The 20095-nt window shown below is 51.2% G+C and overlaps 1 protein-coding gene across 3 annotated transcripts in view; it reads right to left on the reverse strand.

Annotated features, from left to right (window-relative positions):
* Nucleotides 1-20095, reverse strand: part of PDE4A (phosphodiesterase 4A) — a 593319-nt gene that overhangs the window by 21842 nt on the left and 551382 nt on the right. For all 3 annotated transcript variants that reach the window (XM_060252691.1, XM_060252692.1, XM_060252693.1), the window contains one exon: nt 7767-7860. In XM_060252691.1, coding sequence (XP_060108674.1) covers nt 7767-7860 — 94 coding nt within the window. The remainder of the gene's footprint in view (nt 1-7766; nt 7861-20095) is intronic.

The following is a 20095-nucleotide window of genomic DNA, read 5'->3' on the forward strand; positions in this document are numbered from 1 at the left end:
AGGCCATTCCAGCAGCTGCGAGTGGTGGAGTGGGGAATCAAACCCGGTTCTCCCAGATAAGAGAGCTCTGGCTGACCCAAGGCCATTCCAGCAGCTGCGAGTGGAGGAATGGGGAATCAAACCCGGTTCTCCCAGATAAGAGAGCTCTGGCTGACCCAAGGCCATTCCAGCAGCTGCGAGTGGAGGAATGGGGAATCAAACCCGGTTCTCCCAGATAAGAGAGCTCTGGCTGACCCAAGGCCATTCCAGCAGCTGCGAGTGGAGGAATGGGGAATCAAACCCGGTTCTCCCAGATAAGAGAGCTCTGGCTGACCCAAGGCCATTCCAGCAGCTGCGAGTGGAGGAATGGGGAATCAAACCCGGTTCTCCCAGATAAGAGAGCTCTGGCTGACCCAAGGCCATTCCAGCAGCTGCGAGTGGAGGAGTGGGGAATCAAACCCGGTTCTCCCAGATAAGAGTCCGCACACTTCACCACCACACCAAACTAACAGAAATAAAGTGCACGCTTGTATCATCCTGTAACCATCCCCCGGGTCCCAGGAAAAATCGTCTTCTCCAAAACCAGTCCGTGGTGTCAAAAATTTCGGGGACCTCTGCCTTAGAGGCAATCGCCTGTTTTGCCTAGTGGCCGAGCGAGCCCTGCCCCCTCCCCTTCCGGCCCTGTGCTGCCCAACCCCCTGACCTTGGCAGGGGACGCCACAGCTGCTCAGAGGGAGCAGGGAGTGTGAATTCTGGCCTCTGCCCAACTGGCTCTTGGCCTGAGCTCCCAGCTCGCGTTCCGGCTCTCGCACAAGGCGCCTATTGAAGCAGAGGTTTGCATCAACATTTGCTCACGGATTGGCGTCTGCACCGCCTGATGCCCGCGGGGGCTGGCACCTGGGGAAGTTGGCAGGCGGGAACTTGCTCCAGCGTTTGCTCCGGACGGCCTCAGCTGGTTCAGGGGGCTTGCGGGTTCCATGGGGAGACACACATGGAGAGGCCTGCAATTCGGTGACTGTCTGAATGCCTCTGTACGCAAATGTGGAAATTTCAAGTTGCATTGGGTATGTAATGGAGAGCCAGTTTGGTGTAGTGGTTAAGTGTGCGGACTCCTATCTGGGAGAACCGGCTTTGATTCCGCACTCTTCCACTTGCACCTGCTGGAATGGCCTTGGGTCAGCCATAGCTCTCTTATCTGGGAGAACCAGGTTTGATTCCCCACTCCTCCACTTGCACCTGTTGGAATGGCCTTGGGTCAGCCATAGCTCTCACAGAGTTGTTCTTGAAAGGGCAGGTTCTGTGAGAGTTCTCTCAGCCTCACCTACCTCACAGGGTGTCTGTTGTGGGAGGGGGAAGGGAAAGGAGATTGTAGGCTGCTCTGAGACTCTGTCCTTGAAAGGGCAGTTTCTAGGACAGCTCTCTCAGCCCCCACCCACCTCACAGGGTGTCTGTTGTGAGGGAGGAAGGGAAAGGAGTTTGTAGGCTGCTCTGACTCTGTCCTTGGAAGGGCAGCTGCTGTGAGAGTTCTCTCAGCCTCCACCCACCTCACAGGGTGTCTGTTGTAAGGGAGGAAGATAAAGGAGATTGTGAGCCGCTCTGAGACTCTTTGGAGTGGAGGGTGGGATATAAATCCAATATCTTCTTCTTCTTGAATTGCGGCTTCTGTCTGCACAGCATATGTTTCTGCGCACAGGAGGGGGAAGGTGTTTGAAAAAGACGACTGTAGATTTATACGCCACCCTTCTCTCTGAGAATCAGAGCCTCAGAGCAGCTTACAATCTCCTTTGTCTTCTTCCCCGACCACAGACACCTTGTGAGGTAGGTGGGGCTGAGAGAGCTCTCCCAGAGGTTGCCCTTGCAAAGACAACTCCTACGAGAGCTCTGGCTGACCCAAGGCCATTCCAGCAGCTGCAAGTGGAGGAGTAGGGAACCAAACCTGGTTCTCCCAGATAAGAATCCGCGCACTTAACCACTACACCAAACTACCTCTCAGGAGACAGACACCCTGTGAGCTGGGTGCAGCTGAGAGAACTCTCCCAGAAGCTGCCCTTTCAAGCACAACTCTGCAAGAGCTATAGCTGACCCAAGGCCATTCCAGCAGCTGCCAGTGGAAAAGTGGGGAATCAAACCCGGTTCTCCCAGATAAGAGACCTATGGCTGACCCAAGGCCATTCCAGCAGCTACAAGTGGAGGAGTGGGGAATCAAACCCGGTTCTTCCAGATAAGAGAGCTCTGGCTGACCCAAGGCCATTCCAGCAGCTGCAAGTGGAGTAGTGGGGAATCAAACCCAGTTCTCCCAGATAAGAGAGCTATGGCTGACCCAAGGCATTCCAACAGCTACAAGTGGAGGAGTGGGGAATCAAACCCGGTTCTCCCAGTTAAGAGACCTATGGCTGACCCAAGGCCATTCCAGCAGCTACAAGTGGAGGAGTGGGGAATCAAACCCGGTTCTCCCAGATAAGAGAGCTCTGGCTGAGCCAAGGCCATTCCAGCAGCTGCAAGTGGAGGAGTGGGGAATCAAACCCGGTTCTCCCAGATAAGAGAGCTCTGGCTGACCCAAGGCCATTCCAGCAGCTGCAAGTGGAGGAGTGAGGAATCAAACCCGGTTCTCCCAGATAAGAGACCTATGGCTGACCCAAGGCCATTCCAGCAGCTCTCTCTCCCTCCCTCCCTCTCAGTTTGGTGTAGCGGTTAAGTGTGGTGAAGTGTGCAGACTTTTACCTGAGAGAATCGGATCTGATTTCCCACTCCTCCACCTGCAGCTGCTGGACTCTCGTAGAAGTTGTCCTTGAAAGGGCAACTTCTGTCATAGCCCTCTCAGCCCCACCCACCTCCAAAGGGTGTCTGTTCTGGGGGGAGAAGATAAAGGAGATTGTAAGCTCCTCTTGAGTGTCTTGATTCAGAGAGAAGGGCGGGGTATAAATATGCAGTCCTCTTTTTCTTTCCTTCCCTCAAACATCCGATGTTCATGTCTTGTGGCTCTCAAACATCTGACATCTATTATCTGCGGCCCTAAAGTGAACCAAGTTTGGCCACCCCTGGTCTATGGAATATAAACTCAACTGCCTTAGCAATGGGGACATCTCTCTCATGGAACCGCAGTGTGGGAAGGGGCCGCAGAGGCCATCTAGTCCCACCCCCTAGTCAACGCAGGATCAGCCTCGAGCAGGGGTGGCCAACGGTAGCTCTCCAGATGCTTTTTGCCTAAAACTCCCATCAGCCCCAGCCAGTACAACCAGTACCTTTGTGCCCTTAAATTAAACCCGTTATTCTGAGTCCTCTTCTCTGCTGCCAACAAGAACAGCTCCCTGCCCTCCGCTAAGTGACGGCCCTTCAAATAAGAACATAAAAGAAGCCATGTTGGATCAGGCCAATGGCCCCTCCAGTCCAACACTCTGTGTTACATAAGAACAGAAGAGAAGCTGTCGGATCAGGCCAATGGCCCATCCAGTCCAACACTCTGGGTCACATAAGAACATAAGAGAAGCCATGTCGGATCAGGCCAGTGGCCCACCCAGTTCAACACTGTGTGTCACATGAGAACATAAGAGAAGTCATGTCGGATCAGGCCAGTGGCCCATGCAGTACAACACTCTGTGTCACATAAGAACATAAGAGAAGCCATGTTGGATCAGGCCAATGGTTCCTCCAGTCCAACACTCTGTGCCACATAAGAACAGAAGAGAAGCCATGTCGGATCAGGCCAATGGCCCCTCCAGTCCAACACTCTGGGTCACATAAGAGAAGCCAAGTCGGATCAGGCCAATGGCCCATGCAGTCCAACACTCTGTGTCACATAAGAACATAAGAGAAGCCATGTTGGATCAGGCCAGTGGCCCACCCAGTCCAACACTCTGTGTCACATAAGAACATAAGAGAAGCCATGTTGGATCAGGCCAATGGCCCCTCCAGTTCAACACTGTGAGTCACATAAGAGCATAAGAGAAGTCATGTCGGATCAGGCCAGTGGCCCACCCAGTTCAACACTCTGGGTCACATAAGAACATAAGAGAAGCCATGTCGGATCAGGCCAGTGGCCCACCCAGTTCAACACTGTGTGTCACATGAGAACATAAGAGAAGTCATGTCGGATCAGGCCAGTGGCCCATGCAATACAACACTCTGTGTCACATAAGAACTTAAGAGAAGCCATGTTGGAATGGCCCATCCAGTCCAACACTCTGTGTCACATAAGAGAAGCCATGTTGGATCAGGCTAATGGCCCATCCAGTCCAATACTCTGTGTCACATAAGAACATAAGAGAAGCCATGCTGGATCAGGCCAATGGCCCATCCAGTCCAACACTCTGTCACGCAGTGGCCAAAAAACCCAGGTGCCATCAGGAAGTCCATCCGTGGGGCCAGGACACTAGAAGCCCTCCCACTGTACCCCCCCCCAAGCAGTGAGAAGACAGAGCATCACTTGACCCAAACATAAGAACATAAGAGAAGCCATGTTGGATCAGGCCAATGGCCCATCCAGTCCATCACTCTGTGTCACACAATGGCCAAAAAAACCAGGCGCCATCAGGAGGTCCATCAGTGGGGCGAGGACACTAGAAGCTCTCCCATAATAGCCACTGATGGACCTCTGCTGCATATATTCATCCAATCCCCTCTTGAAGCTGGCTATGCTTGTAACCGCCACCCCTCCTCCCCCCCGTGGCCGTGATTTCCAAGTGTTAATCCCCCTTTGGGTGGAGAAGTACTTCCTTTTATCCGTTCTAACCCGACTGCTCAGCAATTTCATGGAATATCCACGAGTTCTCGTATTGTGAGAAAGGGAGAAAAGGACTTCTTTCTCTACCTTCTTTATCCGAGGCATCATCTTGTAAACCTCTATCATATCACCCCGCAGTCGACGTTTCTTGTATATTCCAAGACATACTCCAAGACAGCAACTTCCTCCCTTCCAGACTGAACATTCCAAAATCCCTCAGCTTTTCTTCACAGGGTTTCTTGGTCTCCAGACCCCTAACCATCCTCTTCGCTCTCCAGTTTGGTATGAGAGCCAGTTTGGTGTAGTGGATAAGTGTGCGGACTTATCTGGGAGAACCGGGGTTGATTCCCCACTCCTCCACTTGCAACTGCTGGAATGGCCTTGGGTCAGCCATAGCTCTGGCAGAGGTTGTCCTTGAAAGGGGAGCTGCTGTGAGAGCTCTCTCAGCTCCACCCACCTCACAGGGTGTTTGTTGTGGGGGAGGAAGGTAAAGGAGGTTGTGAGCCACTCTGAGTGGTTGTTGTTGTTCAGTTGCACAGTCGAGTCCGACTCTTTGCGACCCCATGAACCAAATCACGCCAGGCCCTCCTGTTTTTCACCTTCCTCCGAAGTCTGCTCAAATTTGTGTTTGTTACATCAGTTAACGCTGTCCAGCCATCTCCTCTTTTGCCACCCCCTTCTGCTTTTGGCTTCTGTCTTTCCCAGCATCCAGGGTCTTCTCCAGGGAGTGCTCCCTTCTCATTGGGTGGCCAAAGGATTTGAGCTTCAGCTTCAGCGTCTGACCTTCGAGGGAACAGTCAGGGTTGATTTCCCTCAGGACTGACTGATTGGATCTTCTTGCAGTCCAAGGGACTCTCAAGAGTCTTCTCCAGCACCACAGCTCGAAAGCATCTATTCTTCTGCGCTTGGCCTTCCTTATGGTCTAGCTCTCACAGTGGGATATAAATCTAATATCTTGTCTTCTTCTTCTCTTTGCCTCCTTTGCTCTGCCCGCCTCCTCCTTCTCTTTCCTCCCCCACCCCGAGCGTTTTCACATCACCCTTCCCCCAAAATCACTAAAATTAGGTATTTTTAATGAATGCATGGGAAACTCAGTCTCTGCGGGTAGCTCTAAAACAGAGGAATACAAGATTAAGAGATATTCCTAAAGGAAGAGAAAACAGTCTGTTGGTAACCTCGGGGAAATGGATTAAGCCATTATTAGACTTGGAAGAATAGGCAAGAATTACGACTGCTTTCAGATTCCAGTGGAGTAGGGACATTCTAATCAAAAAGGATTAGATTCAGGGTAAGTCTTTCCATGGCTACTAGCCGTGGTGGCTAAGAGGAACCTCCATATTCAGAAGCGCTAATTCTCTGAATCCCAGAGCCAGGAGACAACCTCAGGGGAAGACCTCAGCCTCCAAGTTCTGTTGTTGGCCCTCCAGAGGAACTGGTTGGCCCCTGTGTGAGACAGGAGGCTGGACTAGATGGATCCTCCCTGGTCTGACCCAGCAGGGCTCTTCTGATGTTCTTCTCAGGGGAAGGCCTTGGCCTCTGTGCCCTGTTGCTGGCCCTCCAGAGGAACTGGTTGGCCCCTGTGTGAGGCAGGAGGCTGGACTAGATGGACCCTCCCTGGTCTGACCCAGCAGGGCTCTTCTGATGTTCTTCTCAGGGGAAGGCCTCGGCCTCTGTCCCCTGTTGCTGGCCCTCCAGAGGAACTGGTTGGCCCCTGTGTGAGACAGGAGGCTGGACTAGATGGACCCTCCCTAGTCTGCTCCAGCAGGGCTCTTCTGATGTTCTTCTCAGGGGAAGGCCTCAGCCTCTCTGCCCTGTTGTTGGCCCTCCAGAGGAACTGGCTGGCCTCTGTGTGAGACAGGAGACTGGACTAGATGGACCCTCCCTGGTCTGATCCAGCAGGGCTCTTCTGATGTTCTTCTCAGGGGAAGGCCTCGGCCTCTGTGCCCTGTTGCTGGCCCTCCAGAGGAACTGGTTGGCCACTGTGTGAGACAAGAGGCTGGACTAGATGGACCCTCATTGGTCTGATCCAGCAGGGCTCTTCTGATGTTCTTCTCAGGGGAAGACCTCAGCCTCTATGCCCTGTTTCTGGCCCTTCAGAGGAACTGGTTGGCCCCTGTGTGAGACAGGAGGTTGGACTAGATGGACCCTCCCTGGTCTGATCCAGCAGGGCTCTTCTGATGTTCTTCTCAGGGGAAGGCCTCGGCCTCTGTGCCCTGTTGCTGGCCCTCCAGAGGAACTGGTTGGCCACTGTGTGAGACAGGATGATGGACTAGATGGACCCTCACTGGTCTGATCCAGCAGGGCTCTTCTGATGTTGCTATAAGGGAAAGGCCTCGACCTATCTGCCCTGTTGTTGGCCCTCCAGAGGACCTGGTTGGCCACTGTGTGAGACAGGAGGCTGGACTATATGGTCCCTCACTGGTCTGATCCAGTAAGGCTCTTCTGATGTTCTTATCCAGTGTGGTGTAGTGTCAGACTATAATCTAGGAGACCAAGGTTCGAATCCCCACTTCTCTCATGGAAGCTAACTGGACTACCTTGGGCCAGTCACATACACACACTCACACATGCGCACAGCCCAACCTACCTCACAGGGTTGTTGTGAAAATAAAATGGGAGGACAGGAGAATGACATAAGTCACTTTGGGTCTCCGCTGAGGAGAAAGGTGCGGATTAAAAAAACAAATAAAAATATAATCGAGAAATGGTTACCGATGTGGTACGTGTTGGCAACGTGGAGAAAGGGATGTCGCAAGGGTGTATCGTACTGAGGGGAATTAATTGGCATATCAGACAACTGTTTTTGATCATGAGTGTCTCTTTCACGGCTGCATTATCTTTTCCTTGCTGGCGCAGAATTCCTTTTCACAGCATTGCACGAATAAGGAGTTTATACTGGTGTTCCCAGCCAGGTTTTTATAATTCTGAATTGTTTCTAAGAAAGTTGATGGCCTTTGGCTAATAACGAACGTTCATTCGTTCAAAAAATAAATAACTCAAGAGAGGACAGGTGCATACAGAAGTAGAACGCCGACTAGGCAAAGGGACGGCTCTCCTCTGTACTTACCTAAGAAGGTGTTGGAAATGTATTCGGAGACCTGATTTCCGGAGCGGCTCATTTCAGAGAGGTGTGTTAGCTCACGGTTCAGCATTCTTTTGAACTGTGAGAAAAACAAAGAAAAAGGGAGTTAGTCTGTTGTTGTTGTGCATGCTGATGTGAACAGATGCGCATGAATGAAAGCAGAGATACACCCTCCACACTGGATAGGCAGTTACGTCCGGCTGTGAGAGACCTGCATGAGAGTAGGCTCACACATACAAGCTGGTACTTGCGCACAAAAGTTGTGTCAGTAAGTTTCCCTCAGCGCACTTGTCTCGAGCGAGGTGGTTTTCAAACTGTTGCATCTGCTAGGATTAGGGTTGCCATAAGAACGTAAGAGAAGCCATGTTGGATCAGGCCAATGGCCCATCCAGTCCAACACTCTGTGTCACACAGTGGCCAAAAAAAACCCCAGGCGCCATCAGGAGGTCCATCAGTGGGGCCAGAACACTAGAAGCCCTCCCACTGTGCCCCCTAAAGTACCAAGAATATGGAGCATCACTGCCCCAGACAGAGAGTTCCATCTCTACCTTGTAGCTAATACCCGCTGATGGACCTCTGCTCCAGATGTTTATTCAATCCCCTCTTGAAGCTATCTATGCTTGTAGCTGCCACCACCTCCTGTGGCAGTGAATTCCACATGTTAAATCACCCTTTGGGTGAAGAAGTACTTCCCTTTATCTGTTCTAACCCGACTGCTCCGCAATTCTCTACCTTCTCTATCTCATGCATAATCTTGTAAGCCTCTATCATGTTACCATGTTTGGGGAGGGACGGTGGCTCAGTGGTAGAGCATCTGCTTGGGAAGCAGAAGGTCCCAGGTTCAATCCCTGGCATCTCCAAAAAAGGGTCCAGGCAAATAGGTGTGAAAAACCTCAGCTTGAGACCTTGGAGAGCCGCTGCCAGTCTGAGAAGACAAGACTGACTTTGATGGACCAAAGGTCTGATTCGGTATAAGGCAGCTTCATATGTTCATATGTACCCCTCAGTCGACGTTTCTCCAAGCTAAAGAGCCCCAAGCATTTTAACCTTTTCTTCATAGGGAAAGTGTTTCAACCCTTTAATCATTCTGGTTGCCCTTTTCTGCACTTTTTCCAATGCTATAATACCTTTTTTGAGATGCGGTGACCAGAATTGTACACAGTATTCCAAATGAGACCGCACCATCGATTTATACAGGGGCATTATGATACTGGCTGATTTGTTTTCTATTCCCTTCCTAATAATCCCCAGCATGGCGTTGGCTTTTTTTATTGCACAGCTGGCCAGCAACGGAGCGGAAGGTTCATGCTTCTAGTAAAAGGAACTGGCTTACCCCCTTGTAATATACAGCACAAGTGGAAGATATTATAATATTGATGAAGCGGGAACAAGCAACGCGTCTATTATATTATTGTAACGATTTACTTGTATGCCACATTAGTAAATCACTAGGGACTCTGCTTATAAGGATTTAATTGTATCTTATGGTTGTCAATGTGGACTTTCGGGTCAAACACATCAATTAAGCCTGAAGCAGTTTTGTATTTTAAAAGCATGTGAATATATTAAAAAAGGATTAAAAAGTCTGTTAGCCTATTTATATCACAAGCATGTTGTTTGTTTTTTGTATATATCCTCACGGTGATCCTCTTGTCGATTATGCTCACCACCTGGAGGTTGGCAACCATACAGGAATTAATCTCTGTAGTCCACCTTTGGGTTGCCAGCTCCAGGTTGGGAACTACCTGGAGATTTTGGGGGTGGAGCCTGGGTTAATACCATAGAGTCCAACTTCCGTAGAGGAGGGGACAGTGGGATATAATGCCATAAGGTCCAGTTTCCGGAGTGGCCAGTTTTCCCAGGACTGCTGGATATCAGCTGCAATCTCAGGGGATCTCCAGCCACTCCCTGGAGGTTGGTAACGCTAGCTACGATCCTTTGGCTTTTCAGAAGCCCCTCAATGAGAAGACAACCACTCTCAGATGAGGCTGGGACCACTGTTATGCTAATCATCTCCTCCAGTGCACAGCCTCAAAGTCTGCTGCGTTCAAACACATCTCCTCCCTTTGCATCAGTGGTGCAGAGTGTTAAATTAGCAGTCCTAAGCTCTGCTCACGACCTGAGTTCAATCCCCAGCGGAAGCTGGGTTTTCAGGTAGCCGGCTTGAGGTTGACTCAGCCTTCCATCCTTCCGAGGTCAGTCAAATGAGTCCCCAGCTCGCTGGGGGGGGGGAAAGTGTAGAGGACTGGGGAAGGCAATGGCAAACCACCCCGTCAAAAGTCTGCCGTGAAAACGTTGTGAAAGCGACGTCACCCCAGAGTTGGAAACGACTGGTGCTTGCACAGGGGACCTTTCCTTTCCTCCTTGCAGAAAAACAGGGCTGCCCTCTTTGCAAGACAGATCCAGACAGAGCAGGGGAAAAGATCAAAGGTCCAGGAGAAGATTGAAGACAAAAACAAAAATTGTGACAGGAAGCTTTCATGACTGTGTTCTCTCAAGAAAGCCGGTTTGGTATAGAGATGTAACATTTCTGGAAAAAACCCAGAGTTTCCCCAGAAACTCCAGAAAAAAACGGAAATTTTCGGGAAAATTGAAAAAATGCTACATCAGCACTTCTTTTTTTTCTTTTCCAGATTGAAAGTCATCCTGCTACTTTAGGAACATAAAATATGACTACGGACAATTTTACTTGGCATGAAATGATCGCAACTAGCGTATTAAAAATATTGTGTATCCAAACTGTTATTACAAGCAGAATTGATTTTTAAAATAATATTTAGTTGTAATTGTAACAAATGGAGCAACACTCTCCTGAACTGTCTACTAGTTTGTGTGGAACAGACAAAAAAACCTCCACAAAACAATTTCTAAAAATCCAGAAGTAACAATTATTTATACTTCCTCTCCACAGTTCTAAATAAAAATAAAAAACTCATTCTCATAAAAAGAACTCAACACGATGAAGTGTATAGAAGGGAGTATAGGACTAAGTTTTAATTAATGGGCATGACCTAGGACTTGCTTGTCCTCAGTGCACAGAAATTAGAAGAAGATGAAGAAGATATTGGATTTATATCCTGCCCTCACTCCGAAGAGTCTCAGAGCGGCTCACAATCTCCTTTCCCTTCCTCCCCCATAACAGACACCCTGCAAGGTGGGTGGGGCTGAGAGGGCTCTCACAGCAGCTGCCCTTTCAAGGACAGAGTCTCAGAGCAGCTCACAATCTTTAGGGTTTGTAGAATCTTTCGGGCTCAAGTGCCGTGTTCTACTGGAGAAAGTTTTCCTTCCAGACGTTTCGTTCTCGGCTGCGGAGAACATCCTCAGTGGCGTTGCAGCCGGAGCAGGCGCTCAGACCTTCTTGGCTGCTGTGTGGCTCACAATCTCCTTTATCTCTCTCCCCCACAACAGACACCCTGTGAGGTGGGTGGGGCTGAGAGGGCTCTCACAGCAGCTGCCCTTTCAAGGACAACCTCTGCCAGAGCTATGGCTGACCCAAGGCCATTCCAGCAGGTGCAAGTGGAGGAGTGGGGGATCAAACCCGGTTCTCCCAGATAAGAGTCCGCACACTTAACCACTACACCAAACTACATCAGAATAATCTGATACCATACATATTTTTCAGAAATGATTTGAAAAAATATTTGAACATCTTGGGAAAGAAACTGGGTTTCCCCCCTGAATTTTTCTGGGTTTTTCTCCGGGCCTTCACATCTCTAGTTTGGTGTAGTGGTTAAGAGAGGCAGACTCTAACCTGGAGGACCAGGTTTGGTTCCCCACTCCTCCACATGCAGCTGCTGGAATGGCCTTGGGTCAGTCACTGCTCTCTTGGAGCTCTCTCAGCCCCACCTGCCTCGCAGGGTGTCTCTGTTGTGGGGAGGGGAGGGGAAGGGAAAGGAGACTGTAAGCTGCTCCGAAACTTTGAGTGAAGGGTAGGGTATAAATTCAACTCCTCCTCCTCCTAGAACAGAGGTGTCAAACAAGTGGCTTGGGGGTCCAGTCAGGCCCTCAGAGGGCTCCTATCGGACCCCTGAACAACTGGCTGTCATCTGCTTCCTTCTCCCTCTCTCTTGCTTCCTTCTGCATCGCACCTTGCACCCCCAAATCTCCAAGCATCTTCCAGCCCCCTTGCTCCCAGGACACAAGTGTGAGCTTCTCCGTTCCCCAAACCACCATTACAAGCCCCCATCAGAGGACAGAAACACAGTTCAGCATCTGCTCGGCATACTGAAGGTCCCAGTCTTCATCCCTTGTGCTTCTACTGAAAAGGTCTAGAAGCAGGGGGTGGGGAAGACCTCAGCCTGAGACTCCAGAAAGCCACTGGCAGCCTGAGTGGACAAGACTGACTTTGGAGGACCAAAGGTCTGATTCAGTGTAAAACATTTGGGGAGGGGCCATCGCTTAGTGGCAGAGCCTCTGCTTGGCATGCAGAAGGTCCCAGGTTCAATTCCCAGCATCCCCAATTGAAAGGACCAGGCAGGAGGTGATGGGAAAGACCTTGACCTGAGACCCTGGCTCAGTGACAGAGCCTCTGCTTGGCATGCAGAAGGTCCCAGGTTCAATTCCCAGCATCTCCAGCTAAAAGGACCAGGCAGGAGGTGATGGGAAAGACCTTGACCTGAGACCCTGGCTCAGTGGCAGAGCCTCTGCTTGGCATGCAGAAGGTCCCAGGTTCAATCCCCAGCATCTCCAGCTAAAAGGACCAGGCAGGAGGTGATGGGAAAGACCTTGACCTGAGACCCTGGCTCAGTGGCAGAGCCTCTGCTTGGCATGCAGAAGGTCCCAGGTTCAAGCCCCAGCATCTCCATGTTAAAAAGATCAGGCATAAGGTGATGGGAAAGACCTTGACCTGAAATCCTGGCTCAGTGGCAGAGCCTCTGCTTGGCATGCAGAAGGTCCCAGGTTCAAGCCCCAGCATCTCCATGTTAAAAAGATCAGGCATAAGGTGATGGGAAAGACCTTGACCTGAAATCCTGGCTCAGTGGCAGAGCCCCTGCTTGGCATGCAGAAGGTCCCAGGTTCAATCCCTGGCATCTCCAGTTAAAAGGACCAGGCAGGAGGTGATGGGAAAGACCTTGGCCTGAGATCCTGGCCCAGTGGCAGAGCCTCTGCTTGGCATGCAGAAGGTCCCAGGTTCAATCCCTGGCATCTCCAGTTAAAAGGACCAGGCAGGAGGTGATGGGAAAGACCTTGGCCTGAGACCCTGGCCCAGTGGCAGAGCCTCTGCTTGGCATGCAGAAGGTCCCAGGTTCAATCCCTGGCATCTCCAGTTAAAAGGACCAGGCAGGAGGGGATGGGAAAGACCTTGACCTGAGACCCTGGCTCAGTGGCAGAGCCTCTGCTTGGCATGCAGAAGGTCCCAGGTTCAAGCCCCAGCATCTCCATGTTAAAAAGATCAGGCATAAGGTGATGGGAAAGACCTTGACCTGAGACCCTGGCTCAGTGGCAGAGCCTCTGCTTGGCATGCAGAAGGTCCCAGGTTCAAGCCCCAGCATCTCCATGTTAAAAAGATCAGGCATAAGGTGATGGGAAAGACCTTGACCTGAAATCCTGGCTCAGTGGCAGAGCCCCTGCTTGGCATGCAGAAGGTCCCAGGTTCAATCCCTAGCATCTCCAGTTAAAAGGACCAGGCAGGAGGTGATGGGAAAGACCTTGACCTGAGACCCTGGCTCAGTGGCAGAGCCTCTGCTTGGCATGCAGAAGGTCCCAGGTTCAATCCCTGGCATCTCCAGTTAAAAGGACCAGGCAGGAGGTGATGGGAAAGACCTTGACCTGAGACCCTGGCTCAGTGGCAGAGCCTCTGCTTGGCATGCAGAAGGTCCCAGGTTCAATCCCTGGCATCTCCAGTTAAAAGGACCAGGCAGGAGGTGATGGGAAAGACCTTGACCTGAGACCCTGGCCCAGTGGCAGAGCCTCTGCTTGGCATGCAGAAGGTCCCAGGTTCAATCCCTGGCATCTCCAGTTAAAAGGACCAGGCAGGAGGTGATGGGAAAGACCTTGGCCTGAGACCCTGGCCCAGTGGCAGAGCCTCTGCTTGGCATGCAGAAGGTCCCAGGTTCAATCCCTGGCATCTCCAGTTAAAAGGACCAGGCAGGAGGTGATGGGAAAGACCTTTGCCTGAGACCCTGGCCCAGTGGCAGAGCCTCTGCTTGGCATGCAGAAGGTCCCAGGTTCAATCCCTAGCATCTCCAGTTAAAAGGACCAGGCAGGAGGTGATGGGAAAGGCCTCTCTCTCTCTGTGAGACTCTGAAGGAGCCCCTGCCATTCTGAGTAGACAGTACTGATTTTGAAGAACTGAAGTTCTAATTCAGGATATGGCCGCTTCATTTTTGCAATGATCTGGAATTCCAGGTGGGATGGGTCACGCAGGTGGTAAGGGCTTGGCAGACATAGGAAACAGCAGAAGGGAGAAGAGATTCATCTACAGAGTGGAAAGGAGGGCAAGCACTTTGGCCATGGGAATCCCTGAAACAGTCGTGGCCCAAAACAGTTTGGGGAACTCTGTCTCAGACCTTTCTGTCTATACCGGGTTGAAAGAGGCCCCAATTCTGCCCCTGTGGGCCCTTCCGTACCAGGTGGAAACGGCCTTGCCGCTCGACGCCAGCCCCCTCTTTGGGCTTGCTTTTTCAGGTGTCTCCGCCACCGCGTTCGACTTTGAAAGCTCGCTCTGTCCTTGAGAAAACTCCCGGATGCTGGGCCCTGGCAGAAGGGCTGAGGTGAGTCATCGCCTCGTCTCAGCCGAGACGGGTAACACTGCAGACTTCTAGCCGCAGCAGCCTTCGGCAGCCGCTGAAGGGGAAAGCCACCCTTTTTCGGTACGCGGGGCGTCCCCTTCCACGGGGCCGTTGGGGCCGCCGTGGACTAAGGAGCGCGAGATCCGGACGTGGAAGAGACGACCCGCGATTTGTTGCTTCCCTGCTCGGGGAGGCGCACCTTTCTGCCTGGACTCCTCCGCTCACGCTTCCGTTTCTCGCGGACACGGTTTCGGAAGGTAGCCATGTTGGTCTGCACTAGAAGGACTGGATTCGAGTCCAGGGGCAGTGCCTTACAGAGCAGCAAGCAGGGCCGGATCTAGGGGGTGGGGGGGTGGGCAGAGGGGGTTGCTTGCCCAGGGCGCCAAATTGGGTATGGAGTTCCTTGTATTCTACGGGACTGTAAGATAGAATGGCCCATAAGGGGGCATCGTTTTTTTAATTTTGGCCCCCCCCCCTCAAAAAAACATGTAGATCCAGTTAAGAAGCTGGAATGGAGATCCCGAAGCCCTGATATCCCAGTCGGAAGGCGAGAAGGGATACAGAAAAAAAGGGACTCAGGATGCGGAGGTAGCTATGTGTTGCCCTGGACATTGCATCCTGACTCCTTTTTTTGCAACGCCCCCCCTCCAGGGGGTGGAATTCTAACAGGAGCTCCTTTGCATATTAGGCCACCTACCCCTGATGTAGCCAATCTTCCTGGAGCTTCCAGTAGCCCTGTACTAAGAGTCCTGTAAGCTCTTGGAGGACTGGCTACATCAGAGGTGTGGAGCCTAATACGCAAAGGAGTTCCTGCTAGAATTCCACCCCTACGCCCCCCCCCCCACACCTTTAGCCAGGGGAATAAGGATTCCGGGATCTTCATTCCAGCTTGCACCTGACAAAGGGAGGCTTTGACTCCCAAAAGTCCTACTTCAAAAACCTTGTGAGTCTATAAGGCAGGGGTGTCAAACATGTAGCCCGGGAGCCGAATCAGGCCCCCGGAGGGCTCCTATCAGGTCCCCGAGCAACTCACTGTCATCCTTCTCCCTCTCTCTTGCTTCGTTCTGCATCTCAACTTGATTTGCCAAGTTTGCTCAATCGCACAGGAGCTACAGAGCAAAACCTCAATTTTCTCCATTGGTTGAGGCTCCTCCCCCTGCTGGTCCCCTGAGGGAAAGAGCCAGGGCTTCCTCTGCCCAGTTCCCTGGATCCCAGGGGAGAAATACAAAGAAAGCACCTTTAAGAGCACTAATGTTTTAAGCATGTTTTAAGGGGTTTTTTTTTTTTTGTAAAAGCTTTAGTTGCGTTTGTGTCCTTTTAAAAGTTCATATCTCTGCCACCTAATCTGGCCCCGTCTGACGGGGTCTCATTTTTGTCAGATCCAGCCCTCATAACAAAGGAGTTTGACACCCCTGCTCTAAGGTACTCCCAGATGTGAATTGAGCAGTTCTGCAGAAACTCTTCTCTACCCCCACCAACCACACCCTGTGCTCAGTTGCCACTCCTATGGATCTAATTAATGAATTATCATATGTGTAGAATAGCCAGGAGATCCTAAGATTGTCTGGCAGCCGGAAGTTCTAGCTCTTTTAGTGTTATGCACCACTAGGAGGCGAGGTAGAGGGGAAAGCATCTGGGGTGGATCCACATGACTCTCAAGGTGCCATCCAGGGTGCACCTGATTCTGCCACGGCATGAACTTCAAGCCAGGCTAGAGTAGTTATCCATTCTCCTGGAGGGGTGGAATGATGATCTAGGAAGGGAGGGAGGAAGGGACAAATGTGAAGTGGAAAAGGGAGAGGGAGAAAGGAAGAAAGGGAAGGGAGGGAGGAGTGACAAATGGGAAGCGGAAAAGGAAGAGAGAGAAAGGAAGGAAGGGAGGGAGAGAGGAAGGAGGAGGGAGGGACAAATGGGAAGTGGAAAAGGGAGAGAGAGAGAGGAAAGAAGGAAGGAGCGACAAATGGAAAAGTGGAAAGGGGAAAAAGAGGGAAGGAAGGAGGGGAGGGAGGAGTGACAAATGGGAAGTGGAAAAGGAAGAGAGAGAAAGGAAGGAAGGAAAGGAGAGAGAAAGGAGGAGGGAGGGACAATTGGGAAGTGGAAAAGGGAGAGAGAGGAAGGAAGGAGCGACAAATGGGAAGTGGAAAAGGGAGAGAGAGGGAAGGGAAGGAGGGGAGGGAGGAGTGACAAATGGGAAGTAGAAAAGGAAGAGAGAGAAAGGAAGGGAGGGAGAGAGGAAGGAGGAGGAAGGGACAAATGGGAAGTAGAAAAGGGAGAGAGAGAAAGGGAGGGAGGGAGGAGTGACAAATGAGAAGTGGGGAAGGAAGGAAGGAAGGAAGGAAGGAAGGAAGGAAGGAAGGAAGGAAGGAAGGAAGGAAGGAAGGAAGGGAGAGAGGGAGGGAGGGACAAATGGGAAGTGGAAAAGGGAGAGAGAAAGGAAGGGGAGGGAGGGAGGAGTGACAAATGGGAAGTGGAGAAGGAAGGAAGGAGGGAAGGAGGGACAAATGGGAAGTAGAAAAGGGAGAGAGAGAGGAAGGAAGGAAGGGAACGGAGGAAGGAAGAGATGGAGGAGCGACAAATGGGAAGTGCAAAAGGGAAAGAGAGGGAAGGAAGGAGGGAAGGGAGGGAGGGAGGAGTGACAAATGGGAAGAGAGAGAAAGGAAGGAAGGGAGGGAGAGAGGAAGGAGGGACAAATGGGAAGTGGAAAAGGGAGAGAGAGATGAAGGAAGGAAGGAAGGAAGGAAGGAAGGAAGGAAGGAAGGAAGGAAGGAAGGAAGGAAGGAAGGAGCGACAAATGGGAAGGGGAAAAGGGAGAGAGAGGGAAGGGAGGAGGGAAGGGAGGGAGGAGCGTCAAATGGGAAGTGGAAAAGGGAGAGAGAGACACAGAGAGATGCAGAGAGATGGAGAAAGAAAGAAAGAAAGAAAGAAAGAAAGAAAGAAAGAAAGAAAGAAAGAAAGAAAGAAAGAAAGAAAGAAAGAAAGAAAGAAAGAAAGAAAGAAAGACACTGTGGAGTGGGATTTAAACCTACTCGCTCAACGGCAAAGCTCAGTTATCAAGAATCCAGCCCAAATCTCTCTGAAATTTGATCCTGGCCTCTGTTTCTTGCTTAGACCAGGATATTTTGGAATATCAGAAACCGATGCGTGCACACTCGTGCGCCACTCCAAAGACTCCGATTCTACCAACCACGTTTCCTTATCGCCTCCCTCCATCCACGGCTTCTGTGCCCCCTGTGGACTGCAGCGGACGAATTCCAGCTTCAAATGCTCTTTGGCATACAAAACAAGGAGAAATGAGCACATAAGAGCCCTGCTGGATCAGAGCAGCAGTAACATCTCACGCAGTTCCCTCCGGAGGGCCAACCACCGAGCAGGCGATGCTGCCTGGAGTCCAGAGGCTGACTGTCCCTGAACATGGAGGTTCCCTTAGTTACCAGGGCTAGTAGCCACTGAAGAAAATATCCTCCAAGAGAGCCAGTTTGGTGTAGTGGTGAAGTGCGCAAACTCTTATCTGGGAGAACCAGGTTTGATTCCCCCACTCCTCCACTTGCAGCTGCTGGAATGGCCTTGGGTCAGCCATAGGAATTGCCCTTGAAAGGGCAGCTTCTGTCAGAGCCCTCTCAGCCCCACCCACCTCACTGGGTGTCTGTTGTGGGGGAAGAAGATAAAAGAGTTTGTGAGCCGCTCTGAGTCTCTGATTCAGAGAGAAGGGTAAGGAAAGGAAAGGTCCCCTGTGCAAGCACCAGTCGTTTCCGACTCTGGGGTGACGTTGCTTTCACGACATTTTCACAGCAGACTTTTGACGGGGTGGTTTGCCACTGCCTTCCCCAGTCCTCTACACTTTCCCCCCAGCAAGCTGGGTCCTCATTTGACCGACCTCGGAAGGATAGAAGGCTGAGTCAACCTCGAGCCGGCTACCTGAAAACCCAGCTTCCGCTGGGGATCGAACTCAGGTCGTGAGCAGAGCTTAGGACTGCAGTAATGCAGCTTTAACCCTCTGCGCCACGGGGCTCTCTCAGAGAGAAGAGCAGGATATAAATCTGCTATTCTATTCTATTCTATTCTATTCTATTCTATTCTATTCTATTCTATTCTATTCTATTCTATTCTATTCTATTCTATTCTATTCTATTCTATCCTATCCTATTCTAATTCTATTCTATTCTATTCTAGCTGTATATGACCATACAGTGTTCCCTTGAAGCTGAGAGCATGAGCGAGCTCACAGATTTTTAGCTTCCAGCTCACGCGTTGTTGTCTTCGCTCAGGAAGGAGCACACTAATTGATGCAGCAGCTCACAGCTTTAATGCCAGCAGCTCACAAAGTAGAAATTTTTGCTCACAAGACTCTGCAGCTTAGAGGGAAAATTGCGGCCTGGCAGCCAATTCCACACTTTAATTGCTTCTCTCGAGCAGGGCTTCTTTTCTATCAAGAGCTCCTTTGCGTATTAGGCCACACACCCCCCCCCCGACACAGCCAATCCTCCTGTAGCTTACAGCAGGCCCTGTGCGAAGAGTACTGTAAGCTCTTGGAGGATTGGCTACACTGAGAGGGCGTGGCCTAATATGCAACAGAGCTCCTGCTACAAAAAAATAAAAGCCTTGGTGTAGTGGTTAAGTGTGCAGACTCTTATCTGGGAGAACCGGGTTTGATTCCCCACTCCTCTACTTGCACCTGCTAGCATGGCCTTGGGTCAGCCATAGCTCTGGCAGAGGTTGTCCTTGAAAGGGCAGCTGCTGTGAGAGCCCTCTCCAGCCCCACCCACCTCACAGGGTGTCTGTTGTGGGGGAAGAAGGGAAAGGAGATTGTGAGCCACTCTGAGACTCTTTGGAGTGGAGGGCGGGATATAGATCCAATATCTTCATCTACCTCACAGGGTGTCTGTTGTGGGGGAGGAAGGGAAAGGAGATTGTGAGCCGCTCTGAGACTCTTCAGAGTGGAGGACGGGATATAAATCCAATATCTTCATCTACCTCACAGGGTGTCTGTTGTGGGGGAGGAAGGGAAAGGAGATTGTGAGCCGCTCTGAGACTCTGACGCTCTGAGAGCCAGTTTGGTGTAGTGGTGAAGTGTGCGGACTCTTATCTGGGAGAACCGGGTTTGATTCCCCACTCCTCCACTTGCACCTGCTAGCATGGCCTTGGGTCCGCCATAGCTCTGGCAGAGGTTGTCCTTGAAAGGGCAGCTGCTGTGAGAGCCCTCTCCAGCCCCACCCACCTCACAGGGTGTCTGTTGTGGGGGAGGAAGGTAAAGGAGATTGTGAGCCGCTCTGAGACTCTTTGGAGTGGAGGGCGGGATATAAATCCAATATCTTCTTCTTCTTCTTCTTCGGAGTGGAGGGCGGGATAGAAATCCAATATCTTCTTCCAAGCTGTCTAATCAGGTGCTGCAAGCTTTGAGAGCCATCAAATATGTGTGAAAGAGCCACATGTGGCTCCCGAGCCGCAGTTTGGCCACCCCTGTTTTAGACGATGACCCCTAACCACAAGCGAATGGGGGGAAAGTGTAGATGACTGGGGATGCCTGCAAAGGAAAGGTCCCCTGTGCAAGCACCAGTCGTTTCCGACTCTGGGGTGACATTGCTT

This window comes from Heteronotia binoei, chromosome 13, assembly GCF_032191835.1.
Source record: "Heteronotia binoei isolate CCM8104 ecotype False Entrance Well chromosome 13, APGP_CSIRO_Hbin_v1, whole genome shotgun sequence".
Taxonomy (NCBI): Eukaryota; Metazoa; Chordata; class Lepidosauria; order Squamata; family Gekkonidae; genus Heteronotia; species Heteronotia binoei.